General features: G+C 45.2%; 1 protein-coding gene across 6 annotated transcripts in view; it reads right to left on the bottom strand.

Annotated features, from left to right (window-relative positions):
• ITGA9 (integrin subunit alpha 9) overlaps positions 1–21581 on the bottom strand; it is a 354847-nt gene that overhangs the window by 20215 nt on the left and 313051 nt on the right. For 3 of the 6 annotated variants that reach the window (XM_021071658.2, XM_084987749.1, XM_084987748.1), the window contains exons 24-26: positions 18426–18551; positions 16881–17000; positions 11796–11897 (exon numbers count right to left, since the gene is read on the bottom strand). In XM_021071658.2, the coding sequence (XP_020927317.1) occupies positions 11796–11897; positions 16881–17000; positions 18426–18551 (348 nt within the window). Of the gene's footprint in view, positions 1–11795; positions 11898–16880; positions 17240–18425; positions 18552–21581 lie in introns of all 6 variants that reach the window. The other 3 variants (XM_021071659.2, XM_084987750.1, XR_014822712.1) reach the window with 2 other exon arrangements.

Below are 21581 nucleotides of genomic sequence, written 5' to 3'. Positions count from 1 at the left end.
CCCAAAGAAACAGCAGCATGGACCACAGGGAGAGAAGCACCGACAATCCAGTCTTGTCTCCATCACTAATGAAGGGGATAATCCTGGTCAAGCCCTTGAATCTCTTTAATTAAAAAATTAAAACAGATTTTCAATCAGTCCATGGTATGCATGTATATATGTATGTATGTATGTATGTATTTTATTATTATTATTATTATTATTTTTTTTTTAGGGCTGCACCTGTGGCATATGGAGGCTTCCAGGCTAAGAGCTGAATCAGAGCTGTAGCCACTGGCCTACACCAGAGCCACAGCAACACAGGATCTGAGCTGTGTCTGCAACCTATACCACGGCTCACTTCAACGCCGGATCCTTAACACACTGGGCAAGGCCAGGGATCTAACCCAAGTCCTCATGGATCCTAGTTGGGCTCGTTAACTGCTGAGCTACAACAGGAACTCATATGTTTTTTTTTAATTGAACTTTAGCTGACTTACAATATTATATTAGTTTCAGGCATACTGCATAACGATACAGATGATATTTTTACAGATGATACTCCATTAAAAGATAATGGCTATAATTTCCTGGGCTCAGCAAGATATCTTTGTTGCTTATCTATGTTATACATAGTAGTCTGCATCTGTTAATCCCATTCCTGTTACCTTTTAAATATCTTTTCTATCTTCTTATTTCTATCCCCAGGTACTACCCTGGTTCAAGCCTAAGCTTCTCTCACTGGCATGATTTCAGAAGCCCTGGAAGAGCCTCCCTGCTGTTAAAGAGCTGTCTTCCTAAAACAGGTCTCATCATGTCATTTTTCAGTTTATACTATAGATAACGTCATTTTATACTATACACAATTCAGGTACTAGTCTCTTTATAATCTGGTCACTTTACTACCTTTCTAGCCCCTGGCAGGACCTGTAGTCACATTCTAACCAATTAGTTATCTCTTTTTGAGAACTATGATGTCTCTCTGTAAGCTGTTTTTTTTCTGTGTCCCCTCCCCCCCACCCCACCCTGTCCCCTTTTTGGCCATTCTGCAGCATATAGAGTTCCTGGGCCAGGGATCAAATCTGAGCTGGAGATGTGACCTACACCATAGCTGTGGCAATGCTAGGTCCTTAACCCATTGCGTTGGGATGGGGATCAAATTCTTGTCCCTGCTGCTACAGAGACACAGTGGGAACTCTTCTGCAGGCTGCTTTTGCCACCTGGAATGCTCTTCCATTCTTGTCCATTTGACAAACTCCAACACTGCTTATCTTACAAATATTCGTGTTCTTTGACCCATTAATTCTGTACTTGAAAATTTATTTGAAGGCAAGAAACGTAAAGCACAGAAAAAGTTTTATAGCCAAAGATGTTCACTGCAGAAATATTTATACTGGTATAGAATTGGAAACATCCTTAACGGAAAAGAATATGACAAATTATATATATATGACTGAATTACTTTGCTGTACAGCAGAAACTGACACAACATTGTAAATGACCAAAACTTCAATGAAAAAAAATAGCAATACTCTAAAAGTCTAACAAGAGAGCAAGAGGTGAGTAAATTATGGCAACCACAAAGTAGAACACCATAGAACTATCGAAATGATTATAAGTCTCGCTATCCAAGTATGATTTTCCAAAAGTTAAAACCATGACTCTCATACAAATAGACAGCCAATCCATATCAAAGATTTATTTAATTCATGACCGAGGGAATCAGCAGGGTGGTAAAGCTAGTTCAAAGAAGGATCTAAGGATGTGGGTAAAGGAAAAAAAAAAAAAAGAGTGTTGAAATCAGATACAAAACTGGTTAATAGCCTACAGGGCAATAACTACAATCTCTGGGATTATATTTTCTGCCAGGCAGAAGTCATTTTCATCTTTACTGGCAAAAGGTGTTTATAACTTAGTTATCTACAAGTTCATATGTAACTTCACAGAATCTGGTGTTAGGCAGGCCTATTAAACTAGCGCTTTTCACAAATTTTAATGTGCATGAGAATTGCATCTAGTTAAAATGCAGATTCTGAATCAGTGGGTCTGGATGGGACATCTCAGGTATGTCCGCTGGTGATGCTGATGGTGCTGGTCCACAGACCATGTTTTGAGCAGGAAAGGGCTAGGGAATACTCCAGGTTGCCACTGAGAGGACATGTAATCATCTTCTGCCTGCTTTCTAACTTTTACGTACTTCTGAAAATATGATAATAAAATGGAAAAAATGATAAATGCCATAAGGTTACATGAAAAAAAAAATCAATATCCATTTGACCTACAGAAGACTCCAGCTTTGCAGAAAAATGCAGGAAAAATGTAAAGTACATAGGTGTTTTGGGGTACTATGGGTATTTTTCTCTTTTCTACTTTCAACTGTTTCAAAATTTTTTAACTGTTTTTTTTTTTTGTTTTTTGTTTTTTGTTTTTTTTTTTTTTGGTTTTTTAGGGCTGCACCCGTGGCAAATGGAAGTTCCCAGGCTAGGGGTTGAATTGGAGCTGGAGATGCTGGCCTACATCAGGTCATAGCAACGCCAGATCCGAGCTGTGTCTGCAACCTACACCACAGCTCACAGCAACACCAGATCGTTAATCCACTAAGAAAGGCCAGGGATCAAACCCGTGTCCTCATGGATACTAGTTGAATTTGTTACCACTAAGCCACCATGGGAACTTCGTTTAACGGACATGTTAAGGTCATGTTAAAAAAAATTATAAGCAAAGACTCTGCTCCCATGTCTTCTGTTACAAAAAGACTGACCTACTCTGCTCTTTTCAGCAGAACTAATCATTATCTGAACTTCTAGAAATGGCAATTTTCAACCTCTCTTAGAGAAAGCCTGCAATAGCACCCTGATGTATAAAACATAAATAAAATGGAAATTCTCAGCTTATGAGGAAGGTGAGCAGCCGGAGCCTTGACTGATCAGCACTGCATCCCAAGCCAGTCCCTTCTAACTCAGTCCCAGCAGCCTCTGAACCCAACTCAAGACAACCCACGACTTCCACAAAGCTTAGTTTGTTTGCTTTTTAGGGCCTCACCTGCGGCATATGGAGGCTCCCAGGCTAGAGGTCCAATTGGAGCTGTAGCCGCTGGCCTTCGCCAGAGCCACAGCAATGCCAGATCCAGTGAGTGAGGCCAGAGATCGAACCCAGGTCCTCATGAATAATAGCTGGGTTCATTACCACTGACCACCAACACAAAGCTTAGTTTTAAAACCACCGTGGAGCACTTTATCATCTCGGTTCCAAGTCCCTCTCACTCTGTAAGATAATGATGTACCTTCCTGTCCACAGACTCCAGTGAACTACGAATTCTTATAGAACAAGGGTTTGAATGCACACTCTCCCATCACCTAAACCAAGGCAGTGATTCATTATATGACTCCTGAATGTACACTTTAATCAATTCAGTGTCCTTTCTGCCAGAGCATTTGATTAAGTATGCATATGATTCAGTCTCAACAAAAGAGAGGACGGGATCTGAAGCTGGAGTTGCTGAGTGTGCTTCTCTTTTCTTTACTTCAAAAATACATCCGAGAATGTTATTTCTTTGGGGATAGTCCTGGCCATCCATTCACTCATCCATCTATTTGTTCGTCCTCCACTCATTCATTCATCCAGTCAACAAATGTGTGTACAGGACCTACTATGTGCCAGGCATTGTGGGGATCCATTGATGAATAAAACAGGTGGTCTTTGCCCTCATGGAGCTTCCAGCTTGTAGAAAATACTGGCCAGGTAGATACATCAATGCAAAATTATAACTTTAGAAAGTGCTCCAAAGGAGAGGTTCATGTTTATAAAAGACTCTGAGATAAGTATCGCAGTCAGAAAGAGTTTTTTGAGGAACTGCTTGAGCTGAGAGTTCAAGGATAAGCAGAAGTTAACTAGTCAAAGGGGGGGAGAGAACAACAATCCAAGAGGGAGCAGCATGTGCAAAACCCCTGTGGCAGAAGTGAGCTTGGCAGGGCTGACAGCTGCCAGCAGACAGTGAGGTTGGAGCAAATGGAATGAGCAAAAAGCCAATGGAAGTTGTTCAAGATGAAGCTGGAGAGATGGAAAGGGCTGGAGGCTGTGTTGAGAATTATATCCTTTATCTTAAAGATGCATGTGGCTTCCATCTGAAAACTGGCTCCATCTATTATTATTATTACTATTATTATTATTATTATTATTTTGTCATTTTGCCATTTCTTGGGCTGCTCCTGTGGCATATGGAGGTTCCCAGGCTAGGGGTTGAATTGGAGCTGTAGCCGCTGGCCTATACCAGAGCCACAGCAACGTGGGATCCAAGCCGAGTCTGCGACCTACACCACAGCTCACGGCAACACGGGATCCTTAACCCACTAAGCAAGGGCAGGGATCGAACCCGTAACCTCATGGTTCCTAGTCGGATTCGTTAACCACTGAGCCATGACAGGAACACCCCCATCTATCTTTTAGATGGCCAGCACTATCAAACCAAACCTGTGCTTATTTTGAACTTAATTTCTCTTTTTTTCTTTTTATGGCCACACCTGTGGCATACGGAAGTTCCCAGGTGAACTGCTGGTAATGCCAGACCCTTAACCCACTAAATGAGGACAGGGATCGAACCTGAATCCTCAGGGACACTATGCCAGGTTCTTAACCCACTGAGCCACAATGGGAACTCCTTGAACTTAATTTCTAAGTCCTAAATAATTTAGCTTATTAAGTTATTTTTCTTTTCATAACACACTGAAATCCAAGCTTTTGATTCTTCTTCTCTATTTCCTTAGAGAGAAAAATTATTCCAAAAAGTAATGCAGTACTTCTTTTATCTTCTGGATGCACAGCTTTGAAAACGCCTTCTAAATAATCCCTCAGAATCCTCAGATTAATTCATAAAGTTATCAGAGAAAATAAAATTATTAATAGGTATAGGAAAGATAAGGGATGATTTAAATATGTCATTAAAGGTACTTCTGTAGAATTAAACCTTAAAAAAAAAAGAATATAAACTTTATCTTAAGAGGCATGGGAAGCCAATGAAAGGTCTTAACCAGGCGATTGACATGGTTTGCATTTTGCAAAGAACATTCTGGTTAATATGAATACAGATTAGAAGGAAGAACTTTTTGTGGGGGGTTCAAGGAACAAACAGGCCCAGGAAAAGGGTTGCAGGGAAAGTGGTTTCCCCAGGGGAGATCCACACTCCCTGAGAGAAAGGAGGTGATGAGAAAGGAGAAAAAGTTTGAGGCTGAGGGGAGTCTGCTGGTTTGACAGGGTGGTAGGAGGCTGAGAGATGGGGCAGACAGAAGTTCGGATCAGTGAGGGGCTAAATGATGGCCCAGCCATGGACGAAAGCTGGAGGGCTCGTGTGTCGGACGTTAACTAGTACAACATAAAGAGAACCGAGGAGCACGAGAATGTGCCTGAACGGACTCTTTGAGGAGGACAGGCAGCCAGCTGGGGTGATGGCAGGCCCACACGCTGGGCATCCTGCCTGTGGCTGTAAACTTGAATGCACCTGAGGTTGGCAAGCCAGCATCGGGGAACCCCAGGAGCCAACTTCCAGTCTGAGGCAGCTGGCAACCCTGAACCACAGCACTCCACTCACTTGTCTGATCTGGAAACTTTTACGTTCTAACCACTGTAAATATGCCCAGTGGCATGGCTGGACATGCTCAGGTCTCCAAATGACCTGAGAACATGACCACAGTGGGGTACAGCTGGCCCAGGCCTGGCTGGAAGCAGGGTGTCCAGGGCTGAAGGGACAGCTCAGTGTCAGCAGCAGCTGAGGGGAGGTTCAGCCCCAGGCCCGGCTGGCTGAAGGACAATCAAAAGGGCAAGATGCTTGCCACAAGCAACAGCACACACAGGTCTTACAGCAGGGAGGAATTTATGTAAAATAAAAAGTGGGACAAGAAGAACATCTGGGACCATGAAAGGACATATTCACCTGCTTCTAATTATATGGAAGAGCCGGTGGGGGAGAGGCAGGGAGACAGGATTGTGGGGGCTGCAGGAAGTGTTCTCAGCAGAACCACATCCTCAACTGCTCTCAGACCAGAGCCTTCAGAAAGCGTACCGGCCCCGGGGAGCCTGGAGATGACAGGAGCGAACAGAAAATAAACTGCGTTTGGCAAAAGATGCACGTCCTAAGTCTGCGGTGTAATAAACAAAGACGTCAAACGTGCCCCTGGCTGCCAGGTGCCAGCGTTCAGGAATTCCTTGCTCTGTTAGAATCTGCAGAGGAATGAGCTGGGCCGGTGCTAATTAACTGCTTTGTTGTTAATAACGGGTCACACTTGCTGAGAACTTACTGCGTGCCAGACCCGGCGCTGAGAGATTTGATTCCTATCACTCCTGTTCTTTAAAGGGAAGGGGATGTAGCTCCTGGACCACAGGCAACGAGGCCCTGGATGAGTGCTGATTCTCTTGATGAGTAGCTTGCATCTAGTTAGGGACCAGGCCACAGTAGAAAGCGATCCAGAACCGACAGACCACGAAGTCAGAACATGATGTGCTTCTGAGGTCACCGGAGCCAAAGGTCACTCCGAAGACGAAGGGCCAGCTGTTTACCACCCGAGACCGCCTTTCCTACCATCTGCCCGAGCAGTGCTCCCACCGTGTGTGGGCCAGGGCCACAGGGCAGCAAGGGCCAGAGGAGCAGAGGACTGAGGGAGATTTGGGCTTGCATACAGGCGGCCCTGCGCCAGACCCGGCTCTTCCACTGCTGAGCTGCGGCATCAAGGCGCTGGTAGGTCCCTTCACCTGGTGGGGGGGGGGGTTAATTTCCTCATCAGAAAATGGGAGTAATGACATCTTGTTCTCAAGGGTGATGTGAGAGTGATCGGCACTAATCACGTCAAATACCCAGCACATCACGAATCTCAAAGAAGGAAATCAATAGGTGTAATGGGGGACACAGAAGACAGGCCGAGCCAAGATGCTGATGTTTGCCTGGAGGCTTGCCATCTGGGTCCTACCCTGCTGGTCTCTGCCAGAGCTCTCAGGTTCCTCTAGCCCGTTTGCGATGTTCACCTCCCCTTTTCATGCGTTCACTTCTAGTGGAGGGCACTGTCAGAGGCCACCTTCCCCCGGGGCACGCGGGGAGGGATATACCCCCCGGTCAGCCCCCAGCCACTAAGTGACATGTACTGGAGCGAGAAAGCCCAGCCCCCTCACGTCAAGGCAGAACGAACCCTGAGTGTCGTCTGTGCTGAGTTTCCACAGAATCAAGCAAGGCTGGGGCCCCTGAAAGCTCACCCTCGGCTCCCATCGTGGATGTCTTCTTCACTGCTCACCAGGTTCCTGCTACACAGGTCTTTCAGCCTTGAACATGCCAGGCTGTCTTCAGACAGTTCTCCCTCCTCTTAGGACACTTGCCCCTGTGCTTGGCCAGCTAATTCCTCCTCACTCTCTAATCTCAGCCTCCTTGGAGCAGCATTCCTTCAGATTCTCCTCAACCTAAAGCAGGTTACTTCTCTGGAATGCACCTTGATTTGAGTCTATTTCCTTATGTTCTGTCACCCTCTCCATCAGCTCTGGGAAGGCAGGGACCAAGGCTATTCTGTACCCTGTTGCATCCCCAATACCTAATAATCACCTGGCTCACTGCAAGCTCCCAATAAATACTGAGCATGAGCCGTGAGAAGCCAGGGAAGCTGTGTCCAGGGTCCCACATCAGGTTCTTCCTGGGCCCTGACCCAGCCTGTGGTCTGAACCCCGCAGGTTTCTCACACCCCCCGTCAGGTTCTCCAGGCTTCCTAGCAGTTCTGAGAGCTGCTTGATATCTTCCTAATCCATTTTGATTCTGCCAAAATAAGATGGGGGTCAGTCTCTCCTGCTGGCACCGAGAATTTGGGCCTGGAACACATGCCTCATGGCAATGACTTACTAATTCATCTGTGGATTTCCATGTTCAGCACATGTTCTTCTCTTTTAAAATATCAAGAAGGAGTTCCCGTCTTGGCGCAGTGGTTAACGAATCCGACTAGGAACCATGAGGTTGTGGGTTCGATTCCTGCCCTTGCTCAGTGGGTTAACGATCCGGCGTTGCCGTGGGCTGTGGTGTAGGTTGCAGACGCGGCTCAGATCACGCGTTGCTGTGGCTCTGGCATAGGCCAGTGGCTACAGCTCCGATTAGACCCCTAGCCTGGGAACCTCCATGTGCCACGGGAGTGGCCCCAAAAAATAGCAAAAAGATAAAAAAAATAAAATAAAATATCAAGAAAATAGGTGCACTCTGTAACACATACAAGCTTCTCATTCAGCCTGAGAAGGGAGTCTGGGGTGGTGGCTCTCTGAGCTGGTGCTGTAGATTCTTGGTTTGCCCTGGGGTCGTTTCTAGCCTCATTAGTGGCTCTTGGAAAAGTAAGAAGGGTTGGGTTGAACAGGGATAGGAAATTCAACATATTATTGGCATAATCAGCAATGAAGGTGGTTACGGATATCATGCAGAATTCTCAGGTTTGGGTCTGTACAAAGCCAGGTAAGCTGGTGTGATGGGTCTTGGATGGATGGTAAACACCAGCTGGGGAGGGCACCTTGAATGTATATATATATTTTTTCTTTTTTGGCCATTCCACGGCATATGGAGTCACTGGACTAGGGAGCAAATTCAAGCCAGAGTTGCAACCTATGCCACAGCTGTGGAAACATGGCATCCTTAACAATGCACCGTTTGGGGATCAAACCCATGTTCCTGCTGCTACAGAGACACTGTGGATCCCACTGTGCCACAGCGGAAACTCCCTGAATGCAATTTTTTTTTTTCCAGCCATACCCATGGCAGGCAGAAGTTCCTGGGCCAGGGATTGAACCCACACCACAGCAGCGACCCAAGCTAGAGCAGTGACAACGCCAGATTCTTAACCCACTGAGCCACCAGGGAAGTCCTGGGATGTATTTTTTAATAATCAAGGAAAACACCTCAGATATCTAGTTCATATTTCTAGGTATTCACCCATACTCTCTGTAAAGCATTCCTCACACCATGGCATACAAATAAAAAACACAAAGAATCACAGGAAAATTATTCGATTTCCCTCTCCACTGACGTTATCACCATGCCCACTTGATGTGGTTAAAAACCGGACTGCTTTCCTCTTCTCACCCATACCCTGCTGGTTACCAGCTGCAAGAACACATCCTGTTCATTCTAAGGCCATACAGATGTGGTGCCTGATCCCAAATCTTGTGCGAGATTTTGCCCAATTTCAGTTTGGTGGCCAGCCTCTATGGAAATTTCCCTTCCAATGAACGACAGAGCGTCAGCCATTCAGAAGAATCATGCCGGGAAGAATGCGTTTGCCTGAAAAGGCAAACCTTCCTGCTCAGAAAAGATTTTTTCTTTTCCTGCCAGGAAAGTTGACAACAGACTGGAGCACTGCATCTTCGCTCACGGGGTGAACGACAACATCATGGAAAGAAAGGAGACAGGGGTGGGGGTGGCCCTTGTGGGGTTCCGATCGGTGCTGCTTTGGTCTTAGGAGTACAGGAAAGAAATCAGTTGAAAAGGAGAGCTTCTTCCAAAGAACTCTTGATTAAAAAAAAAAAAAAAATCACCAGAGTGCTCAACATGGAACAGTAACGAATGGAAGTGGTATTTGGGGGGCGTACTAGTGACTCAGAATCCAACAACGGGATGTGAGGCAACATCTTCCTGGATCCCACAGCTCAGTGTTCTAATCAGAGGCAATACGCCAGCGGTCTTTTTTCATCTACACAAGGGATTCCACCTGTAGGAAATCTGTTAATTACTTGTTAGCTCTTAAATGGGAACACTGCGTTCTACCAGAACGTTCCAAACCTTTCATGTAAGGCATGTATTTCATCTTATAAAAACTTTTTCTTTTGGGAAGGGGGCCATGGCGTATAGTGGCTTGATGTGGGATCTCAGTTCCCAGACCAGGGGTCAAAGTCGGGCCGCAGAGGTGAAAGCGTTGAGTCCTAACCACTACCTCGCCAGGGAACTCCCTCTCTAAAACTTTTAAGCCAGAGCTTTGACAAGGATCAGTGAATCCTCATTCTCCTTTACCTTCCAGGTGAGGGTCTGGATTAGCCGTTAAATGGCCGAAAGGCTGAGAGGACGGACAAGGCAAGAGCCAACTGCAAATACGTGATTTGCCAGAAGCGTTGACCCTAGGGATGAAGGATCCCAGTGCGATTCCATTTCATCCTGTTAAGTGTCTGTTATTAAAATGACTGTGTGGACTCAGGGCAACAAACTTGTGGTTGCCAAGGGGGAGGGGCTGGGAGAGGGATGGAGTGGGAGGTTGGGGTTAGCGGACATAAGCTACTATATACACAGAGGGGGAAATCAATAAGGTCCTACTGCATAGCAGAGAACTATATTCAGTGTCCTATGATAAACCTTAATGGAAAAGAATGTTTAAAAAGAATGTGTGTGTATATATATGTATAACTGAATCATTTTGCTGTACAGCAGAAATTGACACAGCATTGTTAATCAACGATACTTCAATAAAAAATAAAGAATTTTAAAAATTAAAAAAGAAATGATGGCGTTCCCATCATGGTGCAACGGAAACGAATCCGACTAGGGACCATGAGGTTGTGGGTTTGATCGCTGGCCTTGCTCAGTGGGTTGAGGATCGGGCATGGCCATGAGCTGTGGTGTAGGTCGCAGATGCAGCTCAGATCTGGCGTTGCTGTGGCTGTGGTGTAGGCTGGCAGCTACAGCTCTGATTCGACCCCTAGCCTGGGAGCCTCCATATACCGTGAGTATGGCCCCAAAAAGAAAAAAAAAAAAGGCTGTGTGGACAGTTTCCTGATGTGAGGACAGGCATGGAATGCCCACGCCCTGGGGCAGCTTTGACCTCTTCATCCTAAGCCCAGATTCCTATTCATTCCATACCAGTTGATCTTGTCTCTTGCTTAGAAGTGAGGGTTCATGAAGGTGGCAGATTTATTTTCTACATGAACCCTTCCCAGCCAGGGTGTTAGAAGTGTGACCTTTCTCCAATCCCCACTCTAACATCTAGATTGTGGTGGCTCCATCGTTATTGGAAAACCAATCAACACTTGGTGTAAATTTGTCGCGGCAATCCTGGCTCTTCCATGAGAGGGTGAAGTGTCCCCTGAGAGAAGTGAACGCCAGGGGAGGCCATGCCAAAACCTAGCATCATTGTCTAGCTCATTGACAAAGCCAGTTCGAGGCTGCTGGCTCTCTCCTGTGTGCCTAGACCCTGAGTCTGGGTGTCAAAGGATAAGCCTGCTCTTCAGGGCTTGAAAGATAATAAAAGGCAGCCAAATGCTCAGGACCCTCCTTGCCACCAGCCTCTCCCACATCCAAGCTCCCAGCTGCTGCACCTCCCACATCCTGAGGTCCGCTTGCCCACTGCACTTGACAGAGGATACAGAGTTATACAGAGAACAAGAGAGAAGATTCAAGGACCTGGCAACTAGGATGTGGCCCCTTTAAGTTACTCAAACAACTTGTTTTTGAAACACCCAGTGTTTATCCATGGAGTAATGTGATGGGGAAGGCTGATGAGGTTTCAGGGAAAGGTCTGAGAACGATAAAAATAGTCTTGGCTTCAGAGTGGAAACCCAAGCCCTGTCAAGGGCACTTCCAGACAGTTTTTCCTTTGGCTGGTCACCACGGGGAGCGTTCACATAACAACAGTGTCCTCGAGAACAATGTTGTCCCAACTGGGGCTGACCGCAGAAGTTCTCCCTGGGGGGCCTGGTAGCCAGGGCAGACAAGGTCTCGGTGGACCACAAAGCTGACATCCTGGCTCAGAGTCTTTACCCTCCAATTCCAGTGCCAAACCACCCAAGCCACCCAGCTTCCCCCACTGCCCACAGGAGGGCTAACTCACCGTCATCTCCTCCGGGTTCCCACTTGCCATCTCCACCACCCTTTGGGCAGGGTCCACCTTCACCTTGGCACGGGTCATGAACTGGATGACAGAGGAACTGTCCTGTGGAAGAAACGACACGCCTCCCTGTAAGGTCTGCCCATTGCCATGGCCGGGCCTCCAGGTCCCAGGCAGAACTGAAAGGCTAAGATGCCATGGGGACCGGACAAAAATCTTTTATCACGGAACAGATTTCCAGCCTCTCTCTGGAGGATTCTTTCCTAACACGGCAGATGCTGAAAAGCCCTGGAGTTTGGCCGAGTCATCAACACACGCAGGCTTGTGTGCTGCGGTTGCCAAGGGGTAAAAGCCAGATATTTGGGTCTTGGTATTGACATCTTCACAAAGAGTAGAGAATAAATGAAGCTGTTTAATTGTGTACAACAAATCAGGGCCTGGCATTCCATCGAAGGCATTTGATTTACATTGCTCAAGCATCTTCCCGCCTTGACCACAAACCTCAAATGCTTCACAAGAGTTCCTCTTAACTCTTTCTTTGCTCTTAAATGCAGCTACTTTTGGGGCTCAAAGCCATTTAAGCTGGTGGCGAGATGAGAGAGGGAGAAGGATCTGGCTTATAATTAGGTGATGATCTGAGGAAAAGGGGCCCGGGTGGCAGTGGAAAGGGAAGACTCGGGAAGAGCCCAGCAGCCAGAGCAGAGTGGGAAGCCTTGGTGTGGGCTCCGGTGCAAGGCCACCGATCCAGATAATAAGAGAATGGCTCCAAGGCAGGGATGGAGGAGGAGTGTGGAAAAACACAGGGGTTGGCAAAACCAAGGCTTAGGGAAAGAGCCAGAATGTCCAGCCAGTGGTCCAGAGGGGCTGCACTGGCTATGGAGGGAGAGGCAGGCCGGCTCCTGTCGTGGAAACAGAGGGCAGACAGCCAGCACCCAGGACCTTCAAGAACCCCCTAGTCCTAAGTAAGAGACAAGAACATCAGCTGGTACAGAATGAGTAAGAACTATTCACTTTCGACGTGAACCCTTCCCAACCAGGGTCTTACACACATGAACTTTGCTCTGATCCCCATCCTATAATATCTAGACTTGCGGTGTCTCCATTGTTATTGGAAAATCAGTTACTTTTTCCTCTGGAAGTAAATCATCTTTGTGAATTTTTCACCCTCGTAAATTTGTCATGGCAATACTGGCTCTTCCATGAGAAGGTAAAGTCTCCCTTGAGAGAAGTAAATGCCAGGGAAAGAGATGCCAAAAACTAACATCATTGTCTAGCTCATTGGCAAAGCCAGAGGGTGCTGGCTCTCTTTTCTGTGTGCCTAGGCCTTGAGTGGCATGACCATGTCAGGGCGTTGGTTGGGCTCACGTACCCACCCACGGTCACTCAGCTCGCCTGCCATGCTAAGAGGTCCATAGCCCATGCTGGCTCTGAACCCACTTCTGGTTAAACCCACCCTCCAAAATGAAAGCAGGGGACTCTCTCTATAGAAAACTCTTCCGAGGGGATCAGCTCATCTCTTCCAAGGAAACCACAAAAACCTTCCTGGGAGGACACATGGGGATGCCACCCTGTGGACCTGATCTGGGAATTGTGCACTAATTATTATCTTTTAATAAAACAGCAATAGGAGTCCTCATTGTGGCTCAGTGGTAACAACCCTGACTTGGATCCGTAAGGATACAGATTTGATCTCTGGCCTCGCTCAGTGGGTTAGGACTCTGGTGTTGCTGTGAGCTGTCAAGTAGGTCGCAGATGCAGCTTGGATCCCATGTTGCTGTGGCTGTGATGTAGGCTGGCAGCTATAGCCAGGATTCAACCCCTAACTTGGGAACTTCCATATGTCATGGGTGTGGCCTTAAAAAAGGAGAAAAATAAATACACAAATGACTTAAATAAAACAGCAACAGAACACACATGAAGGGCTTCTGGGAAGCCCGTCATTCAAGGGAACTGCTCCAGTCAGCTCACGCTAAGCAGTAAATAATTCTGTACACAACACTCTTTTACCAGTTGAACAGTTTGGTGGATTTGTGGTTTTATGTGTCAGGATCTCCTGTATTTTCAATCTAGATCATCATCATCATCATCATATCATCTTGGATGCGGCTAATGACAATAATAACAACATGATGATGATAGCTGTCAAAGTTAAAGGCTGAGCAGATGAAGAGCCTGGCACACAACGGGCCTCTAGTGGGTGCAGAAAACAAACACTTTGAAAGAAATCGGAATCCCCTGATAATGAAAAACACTCAGATCCTACATTTCGAATGAAAACTTGGTAAGGTCCAAATGATAAAACCTCAGATTCCCTTGTCTGGGGCCAGACCTTCAGGTCAAAGGAAAATAAACAAAAGTCCAGGAGAACTGCAAGGCTAGTGATGCCCCATATCCTTGCGGGGGGGGGGGGGGCAGGAGGGCTCCTGGAGCCCCCAGAGAGGTGTGGCTGGCTTCGGGAGACCCACAGAGACTTTGCTCCACACCTGGAATTTCTGCTGGAAGGGCCCATGCAGGGAGACTGGTCCTTTAACACCCACATATGACATCCCATGGCTCCCTACTGAATTGGGGTATAGACTGGGCTGGATGGCCCAAGGGCACAGTGGTCCGTGGAAAGTGTTCTTTGGTAAAGGATCATCATTGATCACTGAAAGAGGGAGACACAGAAGACCAGGGCAGAGCTGGGGACAAGGCAGGCTTAAGGCGCTGTGATTAAATGAAGTGTCGATGACTGAAGAGCAGGCAGCAGCCGTCTGGGTTGAGGGTGAAGGGGAAATCAGAATGGCTTATCACCATCAGTGCCATATCAGGGTCTGTCAACAGTGGCAAGTGTGGCAGAGGGAATAAAACTGCCACTAGGGCCATTTGTCAGGAGATGCACAGGACAGGAAAGTATATAGAATCGCAGTCTCTCAACCTGACCTGGGGACCCAGGCCAGGAAGACACTTCCCGTGATGCGACATTCTGGACTTAAAGGGTGGCCAGAGGTGCTCTAGTTCACACCTGGTCCTCTCCCAACACTGTGCTTTTTTTTTTCTTCCTTTTTGGCCATGCCCAGGCATGAGTAAGTTCCGGGGCCAGGGATGCAACCTGTGCCAGGGCAGTGACCCCAGCTGCTCTGCGACAACACCAGATCCTTAACCTGCTGCACCACAAGAGGGACTCCAACACTGTCCTATATATTTTTATTTTAAAAAAATTTTTTATGGCTGCACCCACAGCATATGAAAGTTCCCGGGCCAGGGACTGAATCCTGAATCCAAGCCACAGCTGCAACCTGTGCCACAGCTGCAGCAACACTGGCTCTTTAATGCACTGTGCCAGGCTGGGGATAGAATTTGCACCTCCACTGCAGGGACTCAAGTGGCTGCAGTGAGATTTTTAACCCACTGTGCAATGGCAGGAACACCAACACTGTCTTTTTAGAGAGAGAGGTGCAAAAGGGAAGCACTGCCGTGTGAACTCCAATTTGCCCCAAACAAGTTTCCCTTCAAAGAACCAAGGGAAAACAGAACTGTTCACAGCTCTTCATGGTGTAGGGGCTACACCAGCCAGAGATGGAGAGTGGGTAAAACATCTCATATCCCCTTGGACCTGTGACGTATCAGGCCAATATGTTACTGCCTTGTCTAATTTTTTAAAAATAACACTGGAATGACTTTTCTAACGATGTTCATTCATACAGTTTCTATGGACTAACACATTTCGTTTTCCCAAAGGAAAATAAATAGCATCTCTGTGGCTAACATGCCTATTTTATCTTTGCGTGTGATTATTTTAAAAGCATCTTGTTGGATGTAGCCTTTCCTACATAGCAGCTCTTGTGTTAAAATAAATCATAGTGAATTTGTATGACTGTTTTCAAGGGCCATCAATTCACTGACTGAGACATTTTTTATAAACTTTTTAATAAACTCTTAACAACAAAGTGAGATTCAAAAGTTGAAATTCTATGAAACAAGGTGTCATCTAGATAAGGGGTTGGCAAACTATGACTTGTGGGTCAAATTCGGCCCTTTGCTTGTTTTTGTAAATAAAGTTTTATTAGAACACAGCCACACCCACTTGTTTGTGTATTGTCTTTGGCTGCTTTCACAATACAAGGTCAGAGTTGAGCAGGGATAAGACACTGCTGAGCCCATGAAGCCTAAAATATTTATGGCCCCTTACAGAGAATCCTGAATGAAAATGTGGTTCCCAGGAGTTCCTGTTGTGGCTCAGTGGTTAATGAACCCAAATAGTATCCATGAAGATGTGAGTTCTGTCCCTGCCTCGCTCAGTGGGTTAAGGATCTGGTGTGGCCATGAGCTGCGGTATAGGTTGCAGACATGGCTAGGATCCTGCATTGCTGTGGCTGTGGTGCAGGCTGGCAGCTATAGCTCCGATTCGACCCCTAGCCTGGGAATCTCCATATGGTGCAGGTGCAGCCCTAAAAAGACAAAAGACAAAAGACAACAACAACAACAACAAAAAAAAAAAAAAAAAAAAAAAAAAAAAGAAAAAAGAAAAAAGGAAAGAAAACAAGAAAGAAGGAAAGAAAATGTTCCTAGTACTGGCATTGCCTGGAAGTCTGTCAGAAATGCAGAATCTGAGACTCCACCCTGAGGAATCTGTGTTTTAATAAAAGGTAATTCTGATGTAAGCTAAATTCTGAGAAACTTCTGTGCAAAAAAACACATAGGGAACTTGTGCAAATGGGGATGCTGACTTGATAAGGCTGGTGTGGAGTCCAAGATCCTACCATTCTAGTGAGCCCCAAGGTGATGTTGGTACTGCTGGTTCTCAGACCACACTTTGAATAGCAAGGGTCTGCTATGTTTCCCTGGCATCCTCCTGCAGCAGAGTTACCAATTCTGCAGGGTAGTTTTAAAAGGGGAAGGCAGCATTCTTCCTGAGGAAACCAATTCAAATGGCTTTTTTTTTTTTTTTTTTTCTGTCCATGCCCACGGCATGCAGAAGTACCCAGGGCCAAGGACTGAACCTATGCCACGGCAGCGACAACACTGGATCCTTAACCCACTGAGCTGCCAGGGAATGCTGTCAAATACTTTATATGAACCCTGAGAGTGCGGTTCCTCAGACCTTACCTTCTTCAGTATTTCTGTGTTGAGCAGCATGTAAATGTCTATAGTACGACTTTCTTCTTTAGTGAGTGCACTAAGGTTACAGTGCAGTGTTAGGCAAGAAATTCCTGGTTTTTCACAGTCCTGGGAAGAATAATCAGAGAACTGTCAAATGGTATTAAGGACAAAGACAAGAGAACAGCAATTTATAGAGCAGATGGTTGCGAGAGCTTTTATTCTGGAGACTAAGGCGATTCCAGGCAGAGGTATTGCACAGGAAGGTGCAAACATTTCTTCTTGCCACTAGAGGGCAATCAAGGGACTTCCTGTCTGGTGGGCACCAGAACATGCCTTCAAGTCAAAGCTTACTGGTATACCGTACCCTAAAATTGAATTGTGCAATGAGAAAGAATTGTTTTTTAAAAGAAACACATTTACATACTCCAGAAGCATTCCTCTTATGAGTTCTGAACCACAAGATGTATTTCCTTCATTATGCGATTTCTGCCTAAGATGTGATAAATACACTTTCATGCCCATTTTTTAGGTTGGGCAAATTAAACGACTAAGAAGTCACATGACTCAAGAAACCACATGTGAAAAGGAAAACATACATTAACCAAGAAAACACTCAAATTATAGCTAGGAACCTGTAATTGGAAAAACATGTGACTCCATCTTCAATACCTTCACTTCTTTAAAAATTAAAGTATAACTTACATATAGCGAACAGAATAAATCTTAAGGGTCCATCTTGATATATTTTTAGATATGTTTATACCAGATCAAGAGGTAGGATAGTCCAGCACCTAAGCAGTTTCCCTCATGTCTGTGCCTATCAATATTCCTCTAAAGGTAACCACTATCTTGCCCTCCATTGCCATTGAGAGGTTTTGCTATTTCTGAACTTCATGGAAGTGAAATATTACAACATATGTCCTTTTGCCTCCAGCTTCTTTCACTCAGTATTATGTCTGTGAGATTTATTCATGTTGTTGGTGTAGCCATTTTTTATTGCTTGTAACACTCTAGTGTATGGATACACCACAATTGTTTATACATTCTCCTGGTGATGGATATTTGGACGGTTCCCAGTTTGGGCTATTATAAGATTGCTATGAACATTTCTTGCCCATGTCTTTCAGAGGATACATGTACACATTTTTTGGGGGGGACATACCTGGGAGGAGAATGGCTGGGTCACAGGGTACAGATATGCTTAGTTTTAGCATACACTGCCCAACTGGGGTATACAAAGTGGTTGTACAAGAACCATCATTCTTGATTAGATTCATACTAGTGGGAGAAATGTTTTACTTTGCGCTTGGTGGGTTGCGAAGGTTTTCCCTTTGCCAGCCAATGGAATTTGAAATGTGAATTTAACACGTTGATGGAAACTTTAGGCTGAAAAATAGGAGTTGACTACAGTCCTTGTGACTTTCTAAGCCAATTGATTAAAAGCAGATTTGGGAAATAATAAATGCCAAAGAGAAAACTGGCCTCTCATCTCAGACTTGCCTTCGTAGCGAGGACCACCCATGTGAACCCAACCAGTAAGCAAATTCTTACCAAGACTTTTCTTCCCGACTTTGTGAAAAAAGCAAATATTGTATGGAAGATATTTTCTTGTTCCTGAGGGATGATGCAGGGAGTTGGGTTCTTCTGGAAAGAGCAGTTTCCTTTCTCTTGGCCCACCTGAAAACGAAAAGAAATTTGTCAGAGTGGTCCATTGCAAGATCGCAAGCCTAGAATCTGTTATTGGAGAAGTGGTTGTGTAGAGTCCAAAGTCAACTGTTCCCTCTGGTCCATTCTCCACTGAACAATAGTGGCTGAAAAGCTGAAAGACAGAAGTAGTAGCATCAACAAGGCTAAATAATGAAAAAATAGATGCCAAGTCATTAAGTAATTAAGATGAGATGGCACTCAACATACAAGTGAGATGTGATCAGGGAACAGTGAGACTTAAGGAACAAAATCAACTTTAAAAACATCCTTACAGTGACTCTCTGAGGTGGGCATTCGTGTTCTTTGTCTGGATGAGAAAAATGAGACCCAGGTTAAGTCACTTGCCAGTGGTCACACAGACCAGAGCTCAGGTTTTGAACTCAGATCTTCTGAGATCGAGCCTTCATGCATGGTCCACTGCTAGAGGTTTTCAAATTGTGTTCCATGGAGTCCCTAGGGTGTTGTGAACCCCCTCAGTGGACCCCCTAGAGAGGACAGGGGAACCATGAAGGACTGCTGTGGGCCCCCATATCTGTTCCTACTAGAGCATTAATCACACATAATGTCATTTAAAACCAGAGCTCTGCTACCAAAAAAAAAAGGGGGGGTGGGCATCCAGTGCAGTTTATATGCCCAGTGAGCTCTTGGTGACTGAGCTGACTTTGCTTCTGACAGCTTCTGAAAGGCCAGTGGAAAAGCAGTGCTGAGTAACAGTAACCTTAAAAAGAAAACAAATCAAAACAACGATGTATAGTCTTCCATGTTAATTTTAGAATAGCACCATTGGGAGTTCCCATAGTGGCTCAGCGGAAACAAATCTGACTAGCATCCATGAGGACACAGGTTTGGTCCCTGGCCTTGCTCAGTGGGTTAAGGATCAGGCATTGTCCCAAGCTGTGGTGTAGGTCGCAGACATGGCTCAGATCCTGCATTGCTATGGCTATGGCATAGACTGGCAGCTGTAGCTCTGATCTAACCCCTAGTCTGGGAACCTCCATATGCCAAGGGTGCGGGCCTAAAGAGTATATTAAAAAAAAAAAAAAAAAAAGGATGACACTATTTTTGAATCCTGAATTGAGGGATTTTGAAAAAAATGAAGTCTTTATATATCATCATATCACACTGCCAGTAGTTGAAGCCTTGACATAACTTAGGGTCAAGTTGCAAAATTAATAGTTAATAATTCATAATTTAGAACGGTGTTTACAATCCAATTTCTATCCAGAATGATCCATTTAAACTAAACCTTCCTATCTTTAATACCCTTGAGAAAAATACAGTGTAATTACATTTATTCAAAAATGTTTCAGCTTTTCATTCATGGTAAGGAGGAAGGCTTGGTTTAAATTTTTTTTTACATGAAAACTTCTAACCTAAGCTAACAATATTAATCTTCAGTGAATTATAAGACCCCCAAATTTGCTAAATTAATCTGTTTTATCTTTGGTCTGAACACATATGCCAGGATTTACTAGATATGACTGAAAACTAGATGAAGGTTTATTTCCCCCAAATTAACTATTAGAAAAAAGTATGTTGCCTTTAAAAATCTCTCATGGTTTTGAGACTTACTGTCCGTTAAAAATACCTCATAATTTGGTACTCTTTTGATTGCTTTATTCGAACCACAAAATCTGGGAAGGCAGACCAGCCCGAAATGGTCTCGATCAATATTGGTTTTGGATGCTTTTCGAGGTCACTAGAGGGAATTAATGGCAAGGAGATTTAACATAGATTTGGTGATTATTCCCAGGGTGCAATTGTAAGTTGTGATAAATATTTTAAGGCTTACTTTAGAAAGCAAAACATAAGTTGCTTATATCAAGAATAATCACTTCTAAGACAAAGGAGAAAAACAACTGCTATAATGTTACACAAATGGGTATTTGTGTCTTGCAATAACGTTTTCCCATCAAACATGGATTCGGAATGTTTTGCAATTCAAGTAAATTAGATGAAGACGATACGCTTTGAAAACCACTGGCTAAAAAAGGGGCTTAGCAACGTTATCCATTTGTCTCAAAAGATGCACATCTGCAATGTATATTTTGTGAAACGCAGAGTAACATAGTGTATTATCCTTATACAATTTTAAGTGTGCAACGACATGATTTGGTGGTAGTCAGTTGATAAGTCTGATGAATCTTGACAAAGGAAATCACCCACATACCACTACTCCACTGAAGAGACAAAATATGTCCATCACTCCAGAAAGGTCCCAATGGCCCTTTTCAAGTCAATTCCCATCCCTCACATCAAAAGCGATCACAGTTCTGCTTCCTGTTAAGATGACCCCAAAACAGTTTGTTACATTTACCTCACTAGAAAAATGGGAGAGTCGTGTTCTCTGGGGGTTGCCCTGTATTTGGGCATATATGACAGCACCCCACAGACAGAAAATATTCTGCTTTTTGAGCATTTGAGGACTTGAAGGTATATGCTCATGTTAATTCCAATTCCATTTCACTCTGAAGCCGGTGGGTCTCCACTTGTCCTGTTTGTCTCCTGGAGTGGATATGTGCTGAAAGGCCACTAGAGGAACGGTCCTTCTCAGTCCTGTGACAGTAACATTCCTTTGCTGAAATGACCAAGCCTGGCCACCTGAATGCATTTGGTCTGTGTCGAGAGAGAGAATTCGGAGTCTTACAGGATACATCCGTTCCTAATTAAAATCAGGGATTGCTCAGAGCTCCTCCCAGCTCTGCAATGAGAGATTCCGGTTTCCAGGCAGGGTGGGGCAGTACAGGAGCAGAGCCCCAAGCCAGCCAGTTTCACCGCCATCCCCACAGGATGCTCGCACAGTGAGGCAGGGGGCCAGAACCTCAGGACGAGGAGGGGAGGGCAATCTTGGCGCCAGCACATGCTCCATCTTCCTCTTTCCTCTGAGAGTCTCGAGCCGGAGAACAGGGTGATGGTGGGGATGCGATGAGATCTGATGTGACATCTGATCTGCCCCAGGAGACTCTGGAGAAGGGAAGTGGGACTGAGCCTGCGGTGAAT

This window comes from Sus scrofa, chromosome 13, assembly GCF_054392235.1.
Source record: "Sus scrofa isolate SSC_HxYL_T2T_F1_AM1 chromosome 13, Sscrofa_HxYL_maternal_Yorkshire_Landrace_v2.0, whole genome shotgun sequence".
In the NCBI taxonomy this organism is placed as follows: domain Eukaryota; kingdom Metazoa; phylum Chordata; class Mammalia; order Artiodactyla; family Suidae; genus Sus; species Sus scrofa.
The sequence above is the reverse complement of the archived record's forward strand: the minus strand, read 5'-3'. Positions and strand labels throughout refer to the sequence as shown.